Source organism: Chanodichthys erythropterus, chromosome 4, assembly GCF_024489055.1.
Source record: "Chanodichthys erythropterus isolate Z2021 chromosome 4, ASM2448905v1, whole genome shotgun sequence".
NCBI lineage: Eukaryota > Metazoa > Chordata > Actinopteri > Cypriniformes > Xenocyprididae > Chanodichthys > Chanodichthys erythropterus.
This window is the reverse complement of record NC_090224.1, coordinates 1649054-1675100: the sequence shown is the minus strand read 5'-3', so window position 1 is coordinate 1675100 and position 26047 is coordinate 1649054. Positions and strand designations below refer to the sequence as shown.

At 36.6% G+C, this 26047-nt stretch overlaps 2 protein-coding genes across 2 annotated transcripts in view; one reads left to right on the top strand and one right to left on the bottom strand.

Annotated features, from left to right (window-relative positions):
* Positions 1-730: 730 nt before the first annotated feature.
* Positions 731-24615, bottom strand: rhoj (ras homolog family member J). Its single transcript, XM_067383592.1, has 5 exons — positions 24011-24615; positions 13968-14026; positions 6504-6668; positions 5941-6036; positions 731-3215 (listed from the first exon to the last, which is right to left on the bottom strand). Exons 1-5 carry the CDS (start codon positions 24222-24224, stop codon positions 3069-3071), a joined length of 681 nt encoding a protein of 226 aa, XP_067239693.1. The 5' UTR covers positions 24225-24615; the 3' UTR covers positions 731-3068.
* Positions 22869-26047, top strand: part of kcnh5a (potassium voltage-gated channel, subfamily H (eag-related), member 5a) — a 127524-nt gene continuing 124345 nt past the window's right edge. Inside the window, exon 1 of the mRNA XM_067383589.1 lies at positions 22869-23447. The gene's annotated coding sequence lies outside the window, so the exon portion shown is untranslated. The remainder of the gene's footprint in view (positions 23448-26047) is intronic.

Genomic DNA, 26047 nt, shown 5'->3' with positions numbered 1-26047 from the left:
AAAAATCTAGCTTCTGCCCAATCGCTATGTCTTAAACAAGATCAAAGAAGTACTGTATCTTTCAAACTCCTTCACAAAATATACCCTGCTTAACATTATTTAACAAAGTAAAAGTTTATTTTAATGGCTACATTTTATATTCATAAAAGTACATTTTCAGGGGAAAAAAATGTTTTATAGTAGAAGAAGTGAAGCATTAAATTAGGTCAATATTTCCCCCGAGGAAACATTCATCTATTCGAATTTAAAAGTATTCTTATAATATTGTTTGTACCTCCCCCTCGCAGTTAAAATTGTATTGTAATTGTATTGTTTGTTTTGATTAAAAAAAAAAAAAAAAAGAAAAGAAGAAAAAAAAATGTAGGACGGGACTTGATTTTGTCCCTCGGGAATTCATTGGATGGTTTTGGTTTGCTATTCCTGTGATGTTATGTGAGTGACAGGTTGTCCCGCCCTCGCACCAGTTAACATGTCATCGAAGAAGAGAAAAGATGTCACTGCAAGAGGGAGAAGTTATTTTGATCAAAGGTTATGAGAGCATATTCATTTTAATACTGCAATATTCTATAAAAAATAAGAATAGTCAACTTTGATTTCATGGTTACTTTAAAGCAGCTCTGACAGGACAGTGGACCAGTATTCTGATTAAAATTGGATTAAATTGTGAGTACTTTCATTAATGAATATTCAAAGACAATTTAAAAAGTTTTATCACAATCTTTAATCACTCTGTGTATATTTACAACAAATTTTTAGTTTTGGCAAAGAAAGCTGTCACATTTCTTAAGTAGATAATCCAATACATGAAATTTAAAGAAAAAAAAAAAAACTTATTAAAAATATTAAATATAAGTTTACAGTTGAGTTCAAGACTGAGTTCAAGTTATAGCTCTTTCAACCAGTGACTGAAAACTGGTCTTCTCATTAGCATTACAGTATATAAATGATTGCATAGTACAATGCAAGGCACAGTGTCGTAAGTGCACTTAAACTGAGTGAAGAAACAAACTCTATGCTACATTAAAGGCAAGTGAATGAGGCTCATTCTTCCTCCTCTCTGTGGAGCAGGCTTGATTCCTCAGCCCGAGGAAGGTCGCTAGCACCTTGCGGGGCTCTGGAAAGAAGTCCCTGAGGTCAAACTAAGGAACGACTGATGTGAAGAGCAATCACAAGAAATCAGTACCAGTTCTGGTGTCCAAAAACATGGTCGTCTGAGAACTACAAGTTTTTGGTAAGTGAAGTGATAATATGGAGACTTGAACTGCAAGTTTACAGTTCAATGCTTTGGCAGATGGTTAATATACCTAAAATTGTTATGTCATGTGTCATGACAAAGGTAAGGGCTACACATATTGTCCATACTCCATACTATTTGACACTTGTACCAAAATACAGTAGGGAACGTCCTCATTTTGAAAAGGCCAAATAAGACGGGACTGCACTTTTACAGCGTGACCACACTACATGCATTCGAAAAAAAGAAAAAAAAAAAGTCTGAAGAACAAAGCCATTTGTGTTTGAGCTGATCTTTAAAGGGGAAAATAAGGGGGCGGTTTTAGCCAGAGGAAAAACAGAACAGTTAGACAGTGTACAAGCCTGGTTCTTAGTAAATACACCAGTACTTCAGCTGAAATAGGGAGTGATAGGTTGAGTGTTTTTTTTTTTTTTTTCTTCACAGTTGTAGGATCATATGGAGTACTATAAATGCCACTTAAAAATAAAATAATAATAGTGATAAATATTAAAAAATAAAATATACAAATTTAAATGATAATATAAAAAGGAAAGTCAACCTTTAAGATTTACAAATAAGTAAACCATTGACATTTAATTCATGATTAAAATGTTAAATTGAACTAAAATAATATATCAATTACTATTAAAATGCATTTAACAAAACAACTGGCAAATGAATAAGAAATTTGTACATGCTTTATATAAGTATAATTTAAAAGTTATTACATTTAACTAATTTGTTCATTTAATATTTAGTACATTGGTGATTAGTTATTTTTATTTTTAAGTAGCACTAAAGTCCTCTATCGGCTCATTTTTAATAAGGACAATGAGAGCATTTTTTAAAATGTGTATAGACAGTAATTTATCTTCTGTATTTTATCTGTAGTTTACATTTCAAAAATCAAAATGTAAATGCAAATGAAAAATTGAATAATTACAGCACCATTATATGGCATCATTGTTCTACACCTACATTGTATAAAGATTAAGGTCTGATGGCTCACAAAAACTTGACTAAGTACACTTAAGGACAACTTGGTTTTAAAAACCCAAGGAAATATGAATAATTCATGGGCTAATGTTATCACAATATACATTTTCCCTTTATCCTGTCACTGATAGACTTCAGTCTCCACATGTGTGCTTGATTGTCATTGTATTATTATTTGTGCCTTTGGATGTGTAGGTATGCAACGGTTATCAGTGATTTTTACTAATTGTTAGTTGCTAATTTTGAATGACCCAATGATTTTTGGTAAAGATGCACTTCTTACACATGCTCTCTCTCTTCTTCCTTCTGCTCTACCTCTATTGATGAGTTGGCCATCCTCCAGAGAATTTCCCTTATTAACTAGCTCAAACTGCTGAAGCATTGACTCCAGAAAGAGCACATATTGATCTGAGGTGACTGAGAAAAACCAGCTTGCATGAAGGAATGGATTTTCATTATTTCATAAGCCTCGAGAAACCATATAATATAGTCGGTTTTAAAAAAAAATCCACTGGCCTAGAGCTGAATCTAAAACGTTTGTTTGATTGGAGATTGGCGACGTCACGCCATGTCGGTTCAAGTAACCGCAGCCCAGTCTGAAACTTCTTTGGCTTTAGTAGTGAATCCTGAAAGGCAACGTGGGGAGAAATTAAGGCACTTGTTTTGGAAGCTCTCCACAAGACACACAAACCGAGGGAAAGACCACTCATTGTCCTGAGGGACAACGGGCGGATGGAGAAAGGAAGGATGTACAGCAGACTGGAGGCGGTTTAGGGTCTGTTACGCTGCCCGAAGCTTTGGAGGAGTGTGGGTTTTCACAGTTGGAGACGTTTTATCCTCACACGATAGCACAACAGCTGCTGCAGGCCGTGCATCCCCGTTTTTGTTTCTTAGGGCTGAAGATTGTCAGGATGGCCTCATCAAACACTGTCTTTAGTCCCTTCTGAGTCAGTGCCGAACACTCCAAATAGCACTGGGCTCCAATCTATGGTCAACAATATATAATATTAAGACAAAATACTCAGCTTTAGGCTAAAGGATAGTTCACTGGAGTACTGTCATCATTTACTCACAATCATGTTGTTCCAAACCTATATGACTATTTTTTTTCTATAGAACACAAAAGGAAAAGTTTAGCAGAATGTCAGAGCTGCTCTTTTACATATAATGAAAATGGAGCGCAGAGAACAGGATCAATCAAGCTCCTAAAATTATCATCAAAAGTGGTCCTTATGACTTCTTCTCAAAGTAGTCATCTTATAATCCTTAAATGTAACTTTTTATTCATTAAAAAAATTGCCTTGAAAATGTGGTCACCATTCACCCTCACTGAATGGAAAAAAAAAAACAGCTCAAACATTCTGTTAAACATCTTTTTTTTGTGTTACACTTGAGAAAGAAAGTCATACAGGCTTGGAATGACATGAGGGTGAGACAGGATATACATTTTTGCATGAACTAATAACTGCCACACAGTGGTAATAGTTTTCTGCTTTCTGCTTTTTGAAAGCTGGACGGATCAAGACTGCACGATTTTCAAAATAGTCGGGTCACTGTTCTTTTCACACTGCATGACGATCTTGGCCAGCATTCAGTCGCTGCTGTGTTCACACTACACGATGGATCGGCGACAAAAGGTTTCACACTGCATGACTTTACAATAGGAAGAATCGCCGACAACTCTGTCTGGCACGCAAACTACGTTTCACAACCAAACAGACGTGAAATGTGACAAGGAAACAACGCGATATCACGCGTGCAAGCCCGGATTTCTCACGTGAGACTGGGATTATTATTAAAAATTAGGGCTGTGAATCTTTGGGTAGACAGTGATTCAATTCAATTCACGATTCATAGGTGTTCGATTCGATTCAAGAACGATTTTTGCAAATTCAGAACGATTCGATTTGAGACGATTCACATTAAAATTCGATGCGATCCGATTAATTCGATTCGATTCTGCTTTTTAATATGCATTTATAGGGACATTGAAATGCTTCCCTCAATGTGTCTTAGTCAGAGTGTGAATTAGCGGCCTTCAGGGGGTCAGAGAGTAAGGGCAAAAACAAAAAAACAAACAAACAAACAAACAAACAAACAAACAAACAAACAAACAAACAAACAAACAGAAAAACCCTTTTGTCTGTTGTTAATGTTGGTTCATGTTAGTTCTCAATGATGCAACATAACTTTATTTTAACAGCCTATAAAAATTGGCATTTGTGGAAATTTACATAAAAAAAAAAAACTTTAAAAGGGCTTTAAAAGTATTTTTAGGCCTAGTTCATGTTAAATATAGTGGAGGATATTGTTAAAGGCTAAACAACCTTATTAAACTGTTCCAGGTACATTAAACATACTAATGCTTACATGGAGAGACTATCATGCACTTTCCCAACTAATCTTAAATTAACTTTTCTTCACGGAATAGTTATAAAAGCCATCTTTGTTCTCTTTATATGGAACATTTTCCTTATGGTAATTCTGAAAGAAAACGCGCTGGGTTTCTATAGTTCTGTTGCTATAGTAAAGAACGCAACTTTAACGCATCTGATTGATAAACTGCGCGCTCTTATGTCAGTGTTGTAGTTATTTCAGCAGTTTCCTCGCACATTCAGTTAATGACATTAAGTTAATCATTTAATTTATCATTCATTGAACTGTGCGTATGCATTTAGACACTTACATTATGTGTTTGCTCCGATCATGCAATAAATGCGCGCCTTGAAATTGCTCAGGTAATGTCAATGAACCATTTCCGACTTTTTCCACACAATAAAAGCGTTTTATTTCAACAGTAGTGACCGCGCAATGACTTGGCAGCTTTATCAATGGCTTGAGCAGTCTGACTAAGAACTATTGTTGTCTTAATAGAGAACTGTCTTGCTCATGTGAACAGCAGTGGTCGTCCTGAGGAGAACTCAAATGTGGGCTACGAACTGAGCGCGAGCGCAGTCTAGTGAGAGGCGGTAAAGAGTGCAGCGCGTGTCTGTGAAGGAGAGCTGTGAGAGAAGGCGCAAAATGACAGCGCACAATGTCTCCATCAAATCGCGCATGTAGTAATTTAATGTTTATATATTTTAAAGCACTGAATCAATATATAATCGCGATTAATCCGATTATTTACATTTTACATCGATTATCGACCGAAATAAACGATTCACGATTCAAAAAACATGTTTCAAGATCGATGCATATGCATCGTCAGGAATTATAATCGATGCATCGAGAAAACGAGTGAATCGTTACAGCCCTCTTAAAAATGGTAGCCCACAAGAAGCTTGCAATACGAATTGCAAGCGAAAACAAGAAAAAGAAAAGAAGAACATGGACGCTTGGCATGCTTACTGATATTGTGGTCTATAACTCCTCCCTGAACTCCCCGCTGCTCTGTATCTTTCTCTCTCATTGGCTGTCGGTCATCGCCGATGTAGTTTTCAGTCAGAACACTTTTCACACAGCAGGATTTTGAATCGCCGACAGGTCCAGATATTTGGCATGCTAAATTCTAAATGCGGCGATTCTCTCAGATCACATCTTTGCTCATTCACACTGCGTGATTGTCACTCGTGTAAATGAGCACCGATTTGCCTGTGATTTCGGGCATTTGTCGGCGATCAAAACTTGTCAGCGAGCCAAAATTGGGGCTAAAATCATGCAGTTTGAACTCGGCTTAAGCCAAACCAGCAAAAGTGCAAAAGTCCCATCACCTCTCTGGCTAGTTTGAGGCCTTGCTCATAGGTCAGTGGCTTCTCCTTCATCTGGAGCAGACGTGCCAGTGTCTTTGGGTCATCTCGCAAATCAATCTGAATGAAATAGAACAAATGTTCAATAAATAAATTGCAGTCCGGTGGTGGGTATTTTACAAAATAAGTAAATAAAAATTCAAGAATGTTCTCTACAGGGATCTTTTTCTGGGATCGTTTTCAAGCTCTTCAGCAGTCCATAAATATTCAGATTTTTTTTCATTTGATCTGTTAAACTAATTTCAATATTTGATCTAATAATACAAAATAAAAAACAACATTAATAACAATAATTATTATTACAATTATTAATAATATCAATAGTTGATCCGATAATATAAATACAACATCAACAATAATTATTTTTAATAATATTACAAATGTATTATTATTATTATTATTATTATTTGACCCAATAATAAAATATAAACAACAACAAAATTATTATTATTATTATCAATAATAAAATAATAATAATAATAATAATAATAAAAACACATCACTGCCTGAATTAGAAACTCTTGCACCTGTGTTCCAATGAGGATGTAGGGCACGTGAGGCATGCAGGATTTGAGCTCAGGTACCCATTCCTCCTGAACATTGTGATAGGAAGCTGGATTCACGACGGAGAAGCAGATGAGAAAGACATCTGTGTTGGGGTAAGAGAGGGGCCGCAGCTGATTGTAATCCTCCTGTAACACATGCCAAAGATGAAATTGATGAGTGAAGTAAGACCTGCTTTAGACTCAGTTCATCTCATCAACTGAAATATGATTCAAAACATAATTTGGAAAAACAAAATATAAGATAAAGAGGGCAGACAATTAATTTAAAAGTTAAACACATTTGTGTGTGTGTGTCCCCACGATGTAATATAAACCTGAGTTCACCTACATCGTGGGGACCAGCCACCGGTCCCCACAATGTAAATTAATTAATTAAAATACTAAATGATGTTTTTGTGAGAAAATAAAGGTGTGCAGTTTCCTGTGATGGTTAGGTTTAGGGTTAGGGGTAGGGTAGGGGGATAGAAAGCACGGTTTGTACAGTATAAAATGCATTGCGGCCTATGGAAAGTCCCCACAATTCACAAAAACAAACGTGTGTGTGTGTGTGTGTGTAACTGATAGACTTTGATTCAAAGATTGTTACCCTAAAGTGTGAGTTTTACTGTTAAACATTTCTCAGGACCTATAGCTGTGGAAAGCACAGAACTGTAATGGCGAATATTCTTGATTAATTTAAAGTATTAAGATACATTAACACTCCACCAGAAGTGTTTCTTTTGAATATTATACTGGATAGCATTCCACATTATTATTCATTTTATCAGTGGGTGAAAAAGACTTGCCAATTAGATTCTTCCTTTAATGAGAGACTTTAGCTTGTTTGTCTTTTACATGTTTAAGAGGAAGCGAAGAATAAGTGTTCTCAAAAAAGATCTAATCAAATGTATACAGGTGCTGGTCATATAATTGGAATATCATCAAAAAGTTGATTTATTTCACTAATTCCATTAAAAAAGTGAAACTTGTATATTATATTCATTCATTACACACAGACTGATATATTTCAAATATTTATTTCTTTTAATTTTGATGATTATAACTGACAACTAAGGAAAATCCCAAATTCAATATCTCAGAAAATTAGAATATTACTTAAGACCAATACAAAGAAAGGATTTTTAGAAATCTTGGTCAACTGAAAAGTATGAACATGAAAAGTATGAGGCTCCTTTTGCCTGATTTACTGCAGCAATGCAGCATGGCATGGAGTCGATCAGTCTGTGGCACTGCTCAGGTGTTATGAGAGCCCAGGTTGCTCTGATAGTGGCCTTCAGCTCTTCTGCATTGTTGGGTCTGGCATATCGCATCTTCCTCTTCACAATACCCCATAGATTTTCTATGGGGTTAAGGTCAGGCAAGTTTGCTAGCCAATTAAGAACAGGGATACCATGGTCCTTAAACCAGCTACTGGTAGCTTTGGCACTGTGTGCAGGTGCCAAGTCCTGTTGGAAAATGAAATCTTCATCTCCATAAAGTTGGTCAGCAGCAGGAAGCATGAAGTGCTCTAAAACGTCCTGGTATACGGCTGCGTTGACCTTGGACCTCAAAAAACACAGTGGACCAACACCAGCAGATGACATGGCACCCCAAACCATCATTGACTGTGGAAACTTTACACTGGACCTCAAGCAACGTGGATTGTGTGCCTCTCCTCTCTTCCTCCAGACTCTGGGACCCTGATTTCCAAAGGAAATGCAAAATTTACTTTCATCAGAGAACATAACTTTGGACCACTCAGCAGCAGTCCAGTCCTTTTTGTCTTTAGACGCTTCTGACGCTGTCTTGTTCAAGAGTGGCTTGACACAAGGAATGCGACAGCTGAAACCCATGTCTTGCATACATCTGTGCGTAGTGGTTCTTGAAGCACTGACTCCAGCTGCAGTCCACTCTTTATGAATCTCCCCCACATTTTTTAATGGGTTTTGTTTCACAATCCTCTCCAGGGTGCGGTTATCCCTATTGCTTGTACACTTTTTTTCTACCACTTCTTTTCCTTCCCTTCGCCTCTCTATTAATGTGCTTAGACACAGAGCTCTGTGAACAGCCAGCCTCTTTTGCAATAACCTTTTGTGTCTTGCCCTCCTTGTGCAAGGTATCAATGGTCGTCTTCTGGACAACTGTCAAGTCAACAGTCTTCCCCATGATTGTGTAGCCTACAGAACTAGACTGAGAGACCATTTAAAGGCCTTTGCAGGTGTTTTGAGTTAATTAGCTGATTAGAGTGTGGCACCAGGTGTCTTCAATATTGAAACTTTTCACAATATTCTAATTTTCTGAGATACTGAATTTGAGATTTTCCTTAGTTGTCAGTTATAATCATCAAAATTAAAAGAAATAAACATTTGAAATATATCAGTCTGTGTGTAATGAATGAATATAATTTACAAGTTTCACTTTTTGAATGGAATTAATCAACTGAAATAAATCAACTTTTTGATGAACTATTCTAATTATATGACCAGCACCTGTATATACACCACTGAAAAAATGTTAAGACATTTATAATATTACACAATAATATTAAGAAATGTTACTTGAGCAGAAAGCCAGCCTATTAGTATGATTTCTGAAGGATCATGTGACACTGAAGACTGGAGTAATGGCTGCTGAAAATTCAACTTTGCCATTACAGGAATAAATTACATTTTTAAATACATTAAAATATTTAAAAAACTGTAATAATATTTCACAATACTACAGTTTTTACTGCATTTTCCCCCAAGTAAATGCAGCACTGGCAAGCATTAGAGACTTATACAAAACAAAACAAAAAATCTTACCGACCACAAACTTTTGAATAGGAGAGTAAATGAAAACCAGTCAAACTCTAGTTTCATTTTTATAGGTATCATAAGCTTAAAAGTTAGTTCACCCAAAAATGAAAATTAACCCGTAACTTACTTACTCAAGGCATCCTAGGTGTGTGACTTTCTTCTTATATTTAAAAAAATATCCTAGCTCTTCCAATGAGAGTGAATGGTAGTCGAGAAAAAAAAAAGCACATTCATCCATCATAAAAGTAATCCGTAAGGCTCTTGGGAGTTAATAAAGGTCTTCTATCCATATTTATAACTTTACAAACTATAATCATAGCTGGCTCTCAGTAACAGCTGTACGCGAGTCTAGTTCCGGAGGAAGAGTGACCTCTAACCCAATGCATGACATATTGATGAATGCTGAAGCGCAGGGCATAGAGCAAAACAAAACACCGGTCATGAATTAGAAGTCTAAAATGAGAATTTTTAAAGAGAAATGTCAGAAGATTAAGAGAAGAGGAGCTTGAGTTTGTTGGCCAGCCCTATTTGTTTGAACTGCGAGAGCCTCACCTCTCACCTAAGCTTACGTCCTCCTCAGTCATATGTCAGGTCAGAGGTCACTCTTGCACTGGAACTCGACTTGCGTACGGCCGTTACCGGAAGCCAGTGATTATAGTTTATAAAGTTCTAAATATTGATATTTTTCCTACAAAAATGCATTGCTTCACTTCAGAAGGCCTTTATTAACAGCCTGGAGCCATATGGATTATTCATCCTTTTTATGATGGATGCTTTTTTGGGCTTCAAAATCTAGGGTACCATTCACTCTCATTATAAAGCTTGGAAGATATTTTTAATATAACTGTTTTTGGCTGAAAGAAGAAAGTCTTATACACCTAGGATGGCCTGAGGTGAGTAAATTATGGGATAATTTTCAGTTTTTGGTGAACTAACTCTTTAAGTACAACCTGGCATGCAAGTACCCCTGTTTGGGGATCACCGAACTAAACCACTGCATGTAAAGAAGCATCATATCTGAGTATTTGACAATGGCCATTTAAAAGTCCATATTAAAAATGAGGACCCTGAATCACTAGCTGTAATGTTCTGGTAAAATACAAGTAACAAGTAGAGTATTAATATCTATGGCTTTATTCCGTCACGTATTATGAAATGCAAATGAACATTAATAATTTACATTAGGCTTTTAAAGTGTCAGCGCCGAATGACAGCTCTGCACCAGTGCCAGCATCTTGTAAAAGTCTTTTCTTCTTGAAGACCATTGATCTTTTAGTCAGTGATCAATAGAAGAGAAGGGCCAGACTTCACACAAATGCTCCTCTGTATCAGTGAACTGCTTATAGGAGCAGATATGCTGAATTATATAACTTTCATTTATACAGCACTACATTAGTCAGTCTGTTCAATTCTGAAACACAGCAAATATTCATCATTACAGCTCATAGTGTGCTTGCCACAGCTATAGGTCCTAAGAAACATTTACATAATTATATCAAGCAGGGGTGCGTTTCCCAAAGCCAACCATCATCGCAGGTTCCGTCGCTACCAATAGAATTCAATGGAACTTGCGACCATAGTTGGCTAACAATGATTTTGGGAAACACACCCCTGAACAGTAATACTCACACTTTAGCTTTCTTTATTACTTCAGGCAAAAACAGGCAAAAAAGTGATCCTCAGTGCTGTAACATTTGAGTTGTGTTTTGTTCTATTTAGTTGTTCATGTCTAGAGTTTGTTTTGGATCTGTGTTTCTGCTAGTTTGAATCAGTCCTGTATTCCTCTGTTCTCCCCCTGTTAGTTTCTATGGTTACTGGTTGAGTTAGTTATGTTCAGGTGTGTCTAGTTAATTAGTTCCTTTGTTTGTTCAGTGTATTTAAAGGAACACTCCACTTTTTTTGAAAATAGCCTCATTTTCCAACTCCCCTAGAGTTAAACAGTTAAGTTTTACCATTTTCGAATCCATTCAGCCGATCTCTGGGTCTGGCGGTACCACTTTTAGCATAGCTTAGCATAGTTCATTGAATCTTATGAGACCAATAGCATCTCATTCACAAAAATGACCAAAGAGTTTCGATATTTTTCCTGTTTAAAAAGTTTGCACAGGGAACGTGCCTTGCAACCATGCGACATTTGTGAGAGGCGCTGCGTAATATCATTGCGCCTGCTGCACCCATGGTACGGCAGCAAAGTTCCTTGATTATTACGCCAGAATGAGAGTATAGATCCTAGCCATATTGGCCTAGAAAATCGCAACTTTCATTTTCCATTGGTCTTAGTACTTGATGTAACAGAAGAGTTTTAAATAGGAAAAATATCAACTCTAATTTTTTTTTTTTTTTAGCGAGATGCTATTGGTCTCATCATATTCAATGAACTATGCTAAGCTATGCTAAAAGTGGTACCGCCAGACCCGGAGATCGGCTGAATGAATTCAAAAATGGTAAAACTCAACTGTTTAACTCTAGGGGAGTTGGAAAATGAGCCTATTTTTATTTTTTTTTTTTTTTTTAAAGTGGAGTGTTCCTTTAAGCCCTGAGTTTTGTATTCTAAGTTCTCTGTTAAAATAAACTTCATAATGCTTGCGCTTAGATCATCTCATCATTTGCTGCAACCACGTGTGACAAGTGCACTGTTTGTAAATATGTATATACAGTTATGCAAATTGGTACCCTATAGCACTTCATATTAGTCTACTGCCGTATCTGAGACATCTATTGTAAAATATGCACATAATGCTATTCTTTTTGTACACACTGCATATTTTTGTATATAAAAGAATTGTTTATTCCCTCATTATTTATTCAAATGTATGCTCAGTAAGAAACTCAGTACATCTTATTTAATGAATGCCGACCTCCTGTGCAATGTCAGCAAAAGTCTTTTTATTAGAATTTTCCTCATAGGAATAATATAATTCCTTATAAGAGTAATCTTAACAAGCTGACAGTAATGATCAATTATGAAACCAGAATAATTGTGACTATTTTTATAATGATCAAAACTCATTAACAGCTATACACAAATTCTCCTTTTTACTTTTAAATTGGTGGTGGTGTAATTTTCAGTTTCTGAAAAGGTTTATTTAAAACTATTGTATCCTAAAATGCTGAAAAAAGATATAATATAACAACCAAGCTAGTGTTGATATTGTTAACTAAAACTAAAACTACATATAATGTTGCTAAAATTACTAAAACTGAAATAAAAAATAAAGTTAAAGCTAAAAAGTGTAATTAAGTTAAAGCTTAAAAGAAATATTTAAAAATACAAAAACTAATAAAAATGACAAAAACACATAAAACAAAATTAATAAAACTAAACTAAAATTAAAAAAAAATTCAATTTAACTTTTGAATTAAAAAATTCAAAGTACTAATTAATACTACAATAGTATATAAAAACTAAAATAGTTGTCTGACGTACATAGAAAAAATAAAAACTTAAGCTAATTTGAATGTTACTGTTACATGTGCCCTGGGTCCGTGTTCTGTTTTCTTCATATGGACTCCATTTCCCACAATTCAGGCACTAATCACATGTTTACGCCTGTTTCCCATCAGTGACTCTTTATAAGCTGCACTCAGACACACACTCTGGGCTTAGTATTGTTTAGCCTTGTTTTCGACCTGGGACCTGTTTCATAAAACAAGTTTACCAAATAATCCAGGTTTATTTCAGTAAGTCTGATTTATTGTCAGTTTATTTGGTTCAAAATAATCAAACTAACTGAAATCAGCCTAGCTTATTTGGTAAACTTGTTTTATGAAACAGGCCCCAGGTCTGTTTTTGACCCTGGACTGTTTCTTTGTTTGATGATCGTTTGCTGCTTGCCTTGACCATAGCCTGTGTATTGGACTACTCTTTTGCCTTGCCTTCCTGTTTGTTGGTGTTTGACCTACTGCCTGTATGACTACGCTCATCTCCAACTCTGTTGCCCCGTCCCGTACGTTATAGTTACACAGGCACTGGATAGAATGGAGTCATTATGGTGGGCTGATAGTGATAAAAACAACTCAGCCTGTGGTTTGTTGTAATTTCAAGTCAGTGCTTGGAGCTTTATTTACAACATTATTCAAAACATGCAGTAAATTCTGCCATTAAACGTGACTGCAATGCAAAAGGAGTTTAAATTCGGAGTGATTTGATGCTGCAATGTCTGTATTTAGTAGGGAAGGTTGAAATAAGCCTAGTGTAAAACATTAATTTGTTTTATGTTATGTCTGTTTTTATTTGACTGTATTCAGTTGTTGTTTGATATATAGTGAATGTCTGAATTGATTTAAATGCGTTTGAGTGCAGGCAGTCTTTTTAAGGTTTTGCTATTCTGTGAATAAGGTTTGAAATCGAAATGAAAAGATCTGATATGCATGCTATAGTACTTATTGTGAGTGATTCAGCCATGCATATGCTTCATTTATTTTGACCTCATAATTTTAATCAAAATATCATAACTTAATCTTCCTGTAAAATGACAGATTACTCTCTAGTGATGTATGCCGGACTTCTTAAACATAACGTTATTGTCCATTGGTGTGGATGATAATGGTTATCTTTATAGTTATTCTTGGTCTGAACAGGCCTTTATTCAGGTTGTTTAGCAGATGGCCTATTGATACTGTATAGACCTCAGAAGCTTTAACTTACTTGTCCAGCAGTATCGTACAATCCCAGTAAGTGCTGCCTTCCAGATACTGTTACATTCACTGTAAAAAAAAAACAAAACAAAACAAAACAATAGATTCATTATACATGTGTAAACAGTGCAGAATATGTTGGTAAAAGTGTTTCTGCTCCTGCTGTATCACATCCCTCTGATGTACTTCCAGAACTCTGGACCTGCTGTTTGGTTGTGGGTGGGAATGGAGGTTGATTTGGAATAGGACAGCTGTCAACAGCAAGGGGTTTTGGAAAACAGGGAGGGAAGAGCGGTGTGTGTGCGTGAAATACATATTTCATTCTGTGTTGTGGGTGATGAGGGGGAGAGAACGGCTGTGTTGACACAAGTAAAAGGAAAGAACCCAGACAAGTCAATCTTTTGTCATCAAACAACATGCAATAAAGGACCACTTCTGAGAACAGGAGAACAGCTGGACTCAACATTTCACTGAGGTATCAAACAAACTGCAGATACTATCCACTCTTTGTCCACACTGTTCTCAAACTCAATGTTTTGAGCATGTAGTGGTTTGATGAGGCCGATTAACTCTATAGGAATGTGTGTGAGAGAAGAAAAAAATAGAGGGTAAGAGAAATGTTGAATAGAGTAGCATTCTGTAGACCATAAGCACCTTCTGAGACACCCTGAACTGAATTCAATCTTCTCAACTTCATGATTGTCTGAAAGACTGATGCCTGAGATGGCATAATTAATGCCTAGGATATTACCCAATTTTTGATAACTTTATCAACTGTACAGAGCCAGATACCCATGAATGCTCCCAACATGGCCAATGACTTTCCTGTCATTAAAATTGAGGACAGAACCAAAGCACTTCCAGCAAACTATAACTCTAGCTGCCTGGATGAGTCAATAAACTTTTGGAAAAGGAGAGAACAGACACCCTCTACAAAAATTCCTCGAAAACAAGACCAGCAAAATGTTCAGTAGAAATCTACTACAGATGATTCAGATTAAACACTCTAATATTATGACAATAAATCAAGGCTCTCCTTTTAGCCTGCTGCTTTCAGGCTTCAAAAATGACAAAAAGCACCATAAAAGCTACTGTATGAAAGTGGTTCATACAACTTGTGTGCTATAGGTATTACAAGCCCAATGTCCAAAGTCATATGATTGCCTTGTGAGAGTATGCCATCTGGAGCATATTTTGCCATAATGCACGTTGCAGTTTCTTTCATTCAAAGTAATACAAATTAATCATCTTGGCATATACCATCTTTGAATTTTGTGATCCAGTTCTCATGTTGGGCCCTATCATACACCCGGCGCAATGTGACGCCAGGCGAGACGCTGTGTTTTTTGCTAGATTCAGCCCAACACAGTTATCATTTTCACATCCAGTGCCACGTTGTTTAAATAGCAAATGCACACGCGCTCATCTGTTCGTCCATGGCGTGCTGGTCTGAAAATGAGGTGTGTTCAGGCGCTTTGCTATTTTGAGGCAACTGAAAATGACTGTGCCATTGACCAACAAAAACCTGGTCTAAAGTCAGTTTTATTATGAGAAAAGGTTCTTTGTTCCATTGTTCAAGGAACACTTTCTAAACTTGATATACTGAAAGCATCATTTGAATGGACCTAGTCAGTTTTAAACAAATATGAAATCCTAAAAGACACTAAAAAGCCCTAAAGAAGTGCTTATGCTAGCTTTACTGCTTCACTTAAAAGGGCATAATGTTTGTTTCATAATTTATGATTACAAGAAAGGACTATGCACCCCTTTTAAAATTCAAGTGAAATTTTCAGTCATATCTTACATTGCTTTGAGCGATTGCTAATCTCAATGCTAATTTTAACAATCATGTGCTCAACACTGGGGACAAGAGACAAATTCAAAGCAGCACTAGCCCTAATGCTCCTAGCTTAGCTTCATGAAGGAACACAGGGTCACTGGGGAGCCATGTGGACTGTGGTGTGCAAGAACCTCCAGGGTGGTGTTTTTCTGAAAGAAAGGGGTGAGGCATTGCAGCTGTGGGAATCTAGCCAAGCGGTGTTTTGATTAGATGTGCTTAGAAGTTCTTTCCCTGTAGACTGTGAAGATGAACCTGAAACAGTGGCCTTGAGTCTGCTGCTGCATATCAGCTGTTCCTGACAAGTCTTTTTGCCAACATGATTCTCTTCCCCTCCTGGGGCCGGGCTAAATAAGGAGTCTAAACTGCAAATACACACAAACAAGCTTTTCCTCTCTTACTGATTCTCTTACTCTTTCTTTACGTATAAAGGAGAACTACTAATACAAAACAAGACTGTGGTGATGTGAGATGAAGGTTTGAGAGATGTAGAAACTGCGGTAAAGAAATACAAGTCGGTGGAGACAAAGAAGGTTTGGTGGCTGTGAATCAGACCCTCAGCTGTTCTCTCTGGTCAGCTGCTTTTCCCCATGAGGCTCTAGTTCTCAGCAAACCCCAGCCCCCATTCTGTGGCCTGGAGAAAAATCAATGTTGAGTTACAGTCTCACTTAAGCCTAACCCACTGTTGTGAAACATGATTTGGGGCATCAGAAGCACCCACGTCCTTCCAGGCCGTAACTTTCTTACCTCTTTTCTCTTTCACAGACTAATCCGCTATCTGCCTTCAAGAGCTTTAGCCCATATGAACAGGACAGAGAATTGTATAGATACTCACATGGTAATAGCAAGAGACTGCAAATTTAATTTGGACACTTTCCATTCCAGCACAGATGCATTAGGTCTCAAGCGCTAACCATTTACTCCGCAAATGACACCCATTCTTCCATGGCAGACTGTTGTCCACCATCCCAGCAAATTTCCCATGTCTTATAGAAATAAATGTATTGGTGTCTTAAGTTCAATCTTGTAATTAGTGTGTTTGACAGCATTCAACTTTGATCTGAGAATGTCTCAAAAAAGGTGTTCTCAATTGCTTTGACTCATTTTTTGAAAGTCTTAAAGGGTTAGTTATGACTTTAATTCCTGAGGCCTGCATTGCCAGCAAGACAATTAACACCTTCAGTGCCCAGAAACATACTAAAGACGTATTTAAAACAGTTCATGTGACTATAGTGATTCAATCTTAATGTTATGAAGCAACAAGGATACTTTTTGTGTGCAAAATCAAAATAATGACTTTATTCAACAATATCTAGTGGTGGGCGATTTCAAAACACAGCTTCATGAAGCTTTGAAGCTTTACGAATCTTGTTTCGAATCAGTGGTTCGGAGTGCGTATGAAACTGGATGAGTAATTAATGACATAATTTTCATTTTTGGGTGAACTAACTTTAACATTCTTTAAACTGCACAAGTGCAATTGTCACTGTTTTATGCATGTCTAAAAAATGTAGTAACTTACCAAAAATATTTAATTCATGCTTAAAGAGCAAGTAACAGTATCTCACAGAAGTAAGTACACCCCTCACATTTTTGTAAATATTTTATTATATCTTTTCATGTGACAACACTGAAGAAATGACACTTTGCTACAATGTAAAGTAGTGAGTGTACAGCTTGTATAACAGTGTAAATTTGCTGTCCCCTCAAAATATCTCAACACACAGCCATTAATGTCTAAACTGCTGGCCAAAAACTTATTGTTTTAAGAAAAAAATGACAATTGAGCCAAAGCAATTGAGAAGACAAATGAAAATTCCAGATCAGTTCCTGAATTTGAATTAAGCAGTACACAGGATGCAGAATTGCAATTTGAATCTGAATGTAAGGAAGTAGAATTAAATTATTTTAAATGTAACTTGTCTAAATTAACTGTAAATGTTGACTTTACAAATCCTTTAAAAAAAAAGTCTGAAAAGATAGACATTCTTTAAACCCAATCCTTTAATTATTGTAAATCATGTTTACTAGGACTTGTAAATACTGTATGTACATAATTTCCTACGCAGTATTCTATAAAAACTGCTCTTCGACCAAGTAGCAAAACCTTTACATCGGCATGCCAAGTATATCCAGTATGTGCTTGCAGTGTGGTGATGTATAAATGGGTTTGTATGTTTTTCGAGTGGTTGGCATTCCTGAAGTGAAGGATCTTTTACTACTAGTGCTTCTTTGAAGACATTGGTGGGTAAAAGTCCAAAATAAGCCATAGGGTTTTAATTCTTGTTTCTGCTGAACAGTTATTGCCAGAGGATCGAAGTGTACATAATCTACACATTTTGCATAGCATAACTAAAAAAGGCATTAATGTGATTAATCTTGCATTCTGAAGCCAGGAGAATCTGTAAGGCCCTTACACAGCTCTCGTTATAAGATTGAGCTTGTACCTGCTGGTGTACGTTTTGTGACAGTACTTCCACTCAGCAAAACATTACACAAACTTAACCACTCACTGTATATACACCACTAATTAAGAGCTTTTATTTAATTATTTAATTATGAACTCTCTTTTTCGATACTCAAAATAGTGACATTTGTAATATTACTTGAAGAGACAGTTTCCCCAAAAAATGGAAATTCTGTCATCATTTACTCAACCTATTGTCATCACAAACCTGTCTGATTTTCTCTCTTCTGTGGAACAGATGAAGATATTTTGAAAAATGTTTTTAATTCTGCTTTAACTTTCATTGTATGGACAAAACAGTTTAAACAATATTATTTTGTGTTCCAAAAATTATCAATTTTTTTCAATAATTAAACTATCTAGAACAAAACCAAGTGAGCTTTAGATGTAATCAAGTATTTACCACTAAAGTAGAAGTGATAAGTTCAAAAGTTCACTTCTTTCAACCAGTCCATCAGACCCAACTTTTGTTCTTTCCACCAACCACTAACCAAATCTGGTTAACCGTCAAACCACATACACATGAGTATGGTATATCCTTGGCAACAAAGAATAAAATACATCTTCAAAACCAGAACTTTTCTGGATGTATCCTTTACTAGTATTAATTTAACTATTTAACTATTATGGATGTCAGTGTTAATAAACAATCTAACTGATATAGGCTATTGTTTTATTTTATATAGTTCAGATGAATATTCTTGCTTATGGTGAGTTAAGAAAACAATAATGCTCAAAACAATAATGCTCAGACAAATGTTTAATACTGAAAAGTGAACTGCTACTTTCCTATCCTGTCCCTTACTAAAAAAATTTAACTTTATAGCTATAGGCATTTCAGTATTGACCATGTAGCAATATCTACAATGCAATATAATTGGCGGATTAGTTGATTTTGTTCGGAGTCTAGAGGGAGCCACTCTAGACGATGACTCATCTCAAACGCATTAGCAGGCACTGTGTCATGGCCCGGGAATGTCATCAGTTTGTTTTGGACAAGGGAATTCTGATCCCATGGGATTTATTGACGGAAACCATAGTCCCACATACTCTTGGGTGAGCTCTGACTCTCGTAGGTTGCAATCACAGTGTTTCTGGTGAAAATATATAAATTGTGTCAAAATTTAATGTCAGTTCACTCACTTTGAATAAATTATATTTGGCCTTATTTATTCTTCAAAAGTAGTTGGTATATATTATAATTAAGCCACCAACACAACCCAAAAAAAAAAAAAAAGTATATACGACATATTAACTGGAAAGGTGAAATGCTGTATGAAATTTCCTTAATTTTTAATTGGTCAATAGCCGTGTTTCATTCACGATAAAACACGGCTATGACCGCTTCACCCAACGATTCTGTGTATCACTACACAACACCCTTAGCAACCACTCTTAGCAACGTAAACTGTATGTTCTCAATTGATATTGTTCATTGAAGCTTACTGTATTATGTAGAAGATTATTGTGAGAAAAAGATAGAGTGAGCGACTTTATTACCTGCTTTCAGATTTAGCATTTTCCTTCAGGTCAGTCCTATGTTCATAATAAAAAAATGTTTAAATGTCCAATGTATCATCTTGTCCTTTTAATATTTAAGGGGTTTTCCCATGACTAACAGCGCTAGTCAAAGCATTTGTCATTTGCGTCTTGTTCCGTGTTCACAACAATTCAGTCTTTTCAATATAAAAGTCTTAGCTGCTGACTGAAGGCTGGTTCACACTGTGCGATTTTGGCCACAATTTGGTCATCTGAGACAAATTTTGCAAATCCTAAAAGATTCCTATAATTCTACCCTAAAATCAGTCTTTGATCACTATTTTGACATGTTCACAGACAGCCAGTTAATGACCGTTGCGATCAAATTTTACCTCCGACGAAATTCTGGCAGTGTCAGAAGATTTGGTGCACAATCCTCCAGTGTGACTTCTCCTATGACGAACATCAAATTGTCTTCGTTTTTCAAGACAAACCGTGATCAAAATTAATGATAGAGATGTCTTTGTTAGCCACCATTTCAGTCCCGCGTGTAATGCAGCTCACAGTCATCGAATGTGTGTGGGTTTATGATGTAAATCTCCGGACAAGTTTTCATGCACGCGTCCATTTTTAACGTGTCTAGACTGTCGTACAGTCTGACATAAATGACAGCTGAGATCCCACAGTGTGACATGAGGATCATGTTCGTACAGTCTGATAAGCAACCATCATAAAGAACTATTATAAATCGCACAGTGTGCACACGGCTTTACATAATCATAAAGACAGTCTTTGCCACCATCTAATGGCATAACAATGTAACTTCTGTTGCTGTTCACAGTCAAGGACTATTTTTTTCCGGTGGAAGGACCGCTTTTATTGAAAGTTTACTTCATGAAATTTGCATTGATACATATTTTTGGCTTTAATATTTGTATTGTGTGGTAACTGTTTTATAAAAGCAATAAAGTACGCGAAGCTAGTGCTGTATCGTGAATAAGTCACGGCTGAAGGGGTTTTCCTAATTGCACGGCTGACTCAGCTTTGCGTCATGCCTAACAACACCCTTCAGCCTTGACTTATTCACGATACAGTACAGCCTCTCATTCCTTATTACTTACATAGTATCTTTAATGTACACTACTGTCTCAAAGTTTGGGGTCAGCAAGTTTTTTTTTTTTTTTTCAAAAAATGTATACTTTTATTTAGCAAGGATGCATTAAATTGATCATGGTGACAGTAAAGACTTTTACATTGCTACAAAATACTGAAAATAATGTATCACGGTTTTCACAAAAATATTGAGCAGTTAAATTTTTCTTGAACAGCTGAATTCAGCTTTGTCAACACAGGAATAAGTTTGAAAATAGAAAACAACAGTTATTTTAAATTGTAATATTGTTATATACTACTATTTTATATTACTACATTACTGGGTTTACTTTTTTGTTCAAACAAATGCAGCATTGATGAGTCTAAGAGACTTCTTTCAAAAACATTAAAAAAATCTTACCGACACCAAACACTGAATGAACTTTCAAAAACCTGCTGCTTGGATTACTCAGGTCACAATCTTCAGTTCATACATTTGAAAAAGATGCATACTTATTAATTATATTTTCCCTGATAATTTGATTACAGTATTCCCAATGCTTCCTATTGAAAACTGTTGTGTTACTGCTGGAGCATGAATGGAATAAATGCAGAGTTTTTCATTTTAGACCAATTCTAGCATAGCAGCACAGTAAAGCTTTCAGTGGCCTACAATGGGAGCACTGTTCTCTTTAGCCTGGACATTAAGCCACTATGTGACAATTCGCTAACGTATTATAATGCTGTGTTAAGGCCCCTCTCAATGTGGAGACAGTGGGGCCTAATATGAATGTAAGTGACTGATTGGCACTGGAAGAATATTGCCTCTGTTCTCCCCCAATTTCCATTTCGCTAACACTCTCTGTATACATGGAAGAACTGTATAGTGCTGATACCTCTTTCTTGATATAACATATAAAATTATTCCATAAAATGATTTCTATGTAAATCTCAGTTGCTGATCTTCATCATAGAACAGAGTATTTGATGGACACTCTACTATTAAGATGGTTTTACAAAATTCAAACCTACATGCATTTATACCTTCATGTACTGTAATGATGAAATTATTTAAGCACTTCTAACTTTTACATACCATGACTTAAAATTTGAATTCAAATCTGTTAGCCAGCACACTATAATGGAACCAAATAAAATGCCTTTATGTGTCCTCTATTTTTTATGAGAACCGTTTAATTTCCTTAGAGGTGAAGTGTGTAATTAATGCACTACTAACATCACCTAAATGAATGTTGATATAAAGTATTTATGAAAAAAGGAGATGAGAAAGTTTTAAACACTGAAAATTAAATACACACAACACCTTTAACAACCATAAGGTTAAATGCAGCTCAGGCAGGCTCTTCGTTCCTTATTTTTTCATCAACATGTCTGCATTCAAATTTTTGGTCTGTGACAACATCCATTTAAATGTCCTCTGGACGGCCTCCTCATCATAACTCATCAGCTAAACTTAACCAGAAGACTTGACCGAGTATCACACTCCTTGAAAGTCTTTCCATCTCATTCAACTCCCAAGAGTTTAAAAGTTTTACTCGCTCCTTGAATGAGTTAAGTCTGTCTTTATGTCCTGAGCCTGCACTGGCCAGATGGAGAAAATTACAACACAGGATACTATTAAAATCTCATAAAAAGGAAAATAGTTCTTCTTTTTGGCACAGTTAAACATGCCTTATTTGATCATATGGCACATTAGAAAGAAAAAAAAAGGGAAAGAAAATCCTTTGACAATACCTGCTTTAAGGTTTTTAAGCCAACAACATAGCTTTCACAAATGAGAGAGGCATAAAGATTTTTTTTTTGTCATAATTATGTTTGCTCTTTCTATCCAGCCTCCAAAAATATGTGAAACACTGTCATTGTGGTGCCTTTAATCATATAAAGATGCTGAATAAAAGATCTTGCAAACAGTTGTAAATATGACAACCTCCCTTTTCCTCTATTCTGTAAAAATAAATTTTCCCACTTCTAATAACACCAAATGAAGAAAAAAGCCAAGCATTTGGAAGGTCTGCTTGTAGCACTCCACTTTAAAAAGTGTTAACATGCAATTTTCAGCTTAGACTTTTGAAAAAGCTTGTGAGAATTGATTGAGGCAAAACGGATAGTATACTGTTTGTAATATTTAATATCATAAATTCTTTCAAGAAGATTCTTTTTTTTTTGGCATACATTGTAGTTATGAGGCGAATGCCCTGCTGTTCTCACGGAGCTGTACCACTCTCAGAGGATGCTGGAGCTGACCTGTCTGCCACTGTAATTAGGGCTTGACCCTCATTAGATTATCAGAGCATGCATGTGTCAATGGGGCTTTCCCCTGCAGAGAAACCAAAGCCTTATGCTTTCGTGTCAGAGAGAACGAGGGAAAAAAAATAGATGGCAAACTTAATAAATGACAACACATTTGTGTAAACCACCGTGGTTCCACAAAGATATGACGCATAAAGTACAGCATTGGCAACGCGTTTAGATTTCGTCAGCTCTTGTGATCAACAGGTTGTGGCACTCGCGAGCTCTGACACTCGTTGATTCTCGCTACTATTTACCCCTCTCGCGCAACATAAATTCTCTTTTGACGTCCCTAGCACAGTAAGGTAAGCGGAAACTACCTTAAAGTTTTAAACGCACAATAACAAACACTTAATTATTTTTTTGCTACTATTATTGCTTAATAATGAAGGACTTGTGTCGATTCCCACCTGATTAAAAAGCAAAGCGCTCGAGCAACGCACTGTTGCTATGGTTACCTATTTATTCCAACTCGGAAGTTTACAAGCATCTATTTAAATTTTGTTTATTAAAAACACTGTTGAAATATATGTATGAAGATAACTCTTTTTCCTTAAGTATAACAGGCCTGTATATTTATTTTATTTATTTTTTATTTTTTTATCAACCTGGCCTGTATAATTTTTGAATAAGTGGGGTAAGTTAAGACCCCCCACAAAGTATTCGTACCCCGTTTCTACTTTTTAGTCTGTCGGCCCTGCAGTCCTCGCTCTGGCAGTTGATATCTCCTCTTTCAGACGGCTATTCTTGGGACCGTCCCCTACCCGACTATAGGGGGTAGACAAGGATTAGGCAGACATAGCTACTGTAAACTGCACTTCATAAACAGGGATTTCAGTTGAATGCTTTGAGCTGAAAATCATCTTACCTGCGTAGTGATCGAATACAGTTGGCACATATTCCTCAGGAAAAGCATCATTTGCGTAACTCATCAGCAAACAGGTTTTTCCCACCGCTCCATCGCCGACCACAACACATTTCAACATCTTCTTGGTCGTAGTATCAATAGGATTGCTGTTACTGCCTCCATCCTCAACCGCTTCCAATGCATTCTGCCTACCTTTCGAGCTGAGAGTAGGCATGATAGTTAGAAAAGTCCAGAAAGTATATTCACCACAGGTAGCAGAGTCTTCGCTCGACAGAAATATCAATCTCTGAGACGTTAATCTTCGTTTGACCAGTTTAAACACTCGAGTTTACGTATCGTTTATGGTGAGCAGGCGAATCCGTCAAGTAGGGGACCCACGCTTTAGCTCGCGCTTCCGAAACAATCCGGCGCCATCGACAGCAGTTTCATGAAAACTCACGATAACTCCCACAACTTGCATTCCGTTGTTTTACATTTTCCAGGTCGGACAGCGAAACAAATTCAAAAGCCGTGTCTGTGACACTGTTTACTCCCTTCATACTCCAAACAGCTTTCCACATTCGCCCCTACGCGGCTACGCATCGTCACTGTCAGGAAATCATTGGTTTCCTTACGAATTCCATATTAGGCAGGAGTGGGCTGGGAACAATAGGGGCTCTGTCCACAGCCTACTCAGACAGGGGACTTCAGCGGCACAGGAGGGGCGGGAGGACGTCCCGATTCTTATTGCATTTCCTAAATATGGCGCCACAGGGAAGGATGGCTTAAATTGGATTTTCATTCATTCATTCACTTTCTTTCTTTCTTTCTTTCTTTCTTTCTTTCTTTCTTTCTTTCTTTCTTTCTTTCTTTCTTTCTTTCTTTCTTTCTTTCTTTCTTTCTTTCTTTCCCAGCAAACATGCGACGTCAGGGAGACGTTCAGATCATGTCTGTATAACGTCTGTCAGTTCACTTTTGTACGTCTGCTGGATGTTGTTTTCGTCTTTTGGACGTGTCTTTGCTCAGTTCTTTCTTTCTTTCTTTCTTTCTTTCTTTCTTTCTTTCTTTCTTTCTTTCTTTCTTTCTTTCTTTCTTTCTTTCTTTCTTTCTAAGAAATTCACAAAGATTCGTTCGTTTGTTGACTCACCTTTGTCAAGCAATAGCCTAATAAACAAAAACAGCCAAATCATCATGACAATTAAATAAATGATCTATAGTTTCGTTCAAATTAATTTATTCAATGTTCTTTTTTCTTTCATTGACGGTATTCTCGTGATGATAAACTTCAGGCTGACATTCCTTCATTTACAGTATCTCAGACTGAGTTTTCATGTTTCAAAGTCGCGCGCAATTGGCACCATCTGTTGGATGACACTATCTCCATGGCACCGGGCATCAAGCTCGAGATTCCTGTGCCAGTCAATCTTTATTGTTACAGCTTGCAAGTGCGCAGGCGCAGCCCCGTGGAGCACTTCCATCATTTTAGCTGAAACCCAAAAATACCCCAGGCTTTAAATTGCACTTGGCAGGATGGTTGAACGGGGCGTAATAAGCCAAGCTATCAAAAGTCTTCATTATTGTCAATTATGTAATAGCCAAAAATGATCCAATCTCTGAGCATAATTCAGTCAAGAGTTTAAAGTGTCCAAGCAATTTGTTTTTCATATACCTCCTGTATCGTCATACGAGTGCTGTATCGCCTTTCACGAGTGCAGTTGTCGAAAAGATGTAGGTGTTTCTGGGGCTTTGTGTCTCTGTCCCTCACTTGTCCAGCTCCTCCCTGTAGGTCTTCTATTTTGTTTGGGGACAGTGAAGTTTGTTTTTTTGCCAGCCCACTTAGGGCAATCGAGACACACAGATGGTGGCAAACAAAGTCAACTTTTATAAGGCTTTAAGAAACCATCATAGAAAGTTTTATAAAATATTCACAATAAATCCCGACATCTTCATTATTTTGATGTCGAGCAAGCGTATACTGATATCATCAAGATTGCGCGCAACACTTCCTCCTTCTGTTCATGAATTATAACATTCCGCTAGTAACTGTAAGTGTTAAAT

What these genes read in the sequence shown, in the direction of transcription:
- rhoj (XM_067383592.1), bottom strand. Translation starts at nt 24,224, where the DNA reads ATGCCTACTCTCAGCTCGAAAGGTAGGCAGAATGCATTGGAAGCGGTT. An exon ending in TGTATTCGATCACTACGCAG is followed by an intron (nt 14,027 to 24,010) that starts GTAAGATGATTT and finishes TTTTTTTTACAG; the next exon opens with TGAATGTAACAGTATCTGGA. An exon ending in GCCTCAAACTAGCCAGAGAG is followed by an intron (nt 3,216 to 5,940) that starts GTGATGGGACTT and finishes TGTTGACCATAG; the next exon opens with ATTGGAGCCCAGTGCTATTT.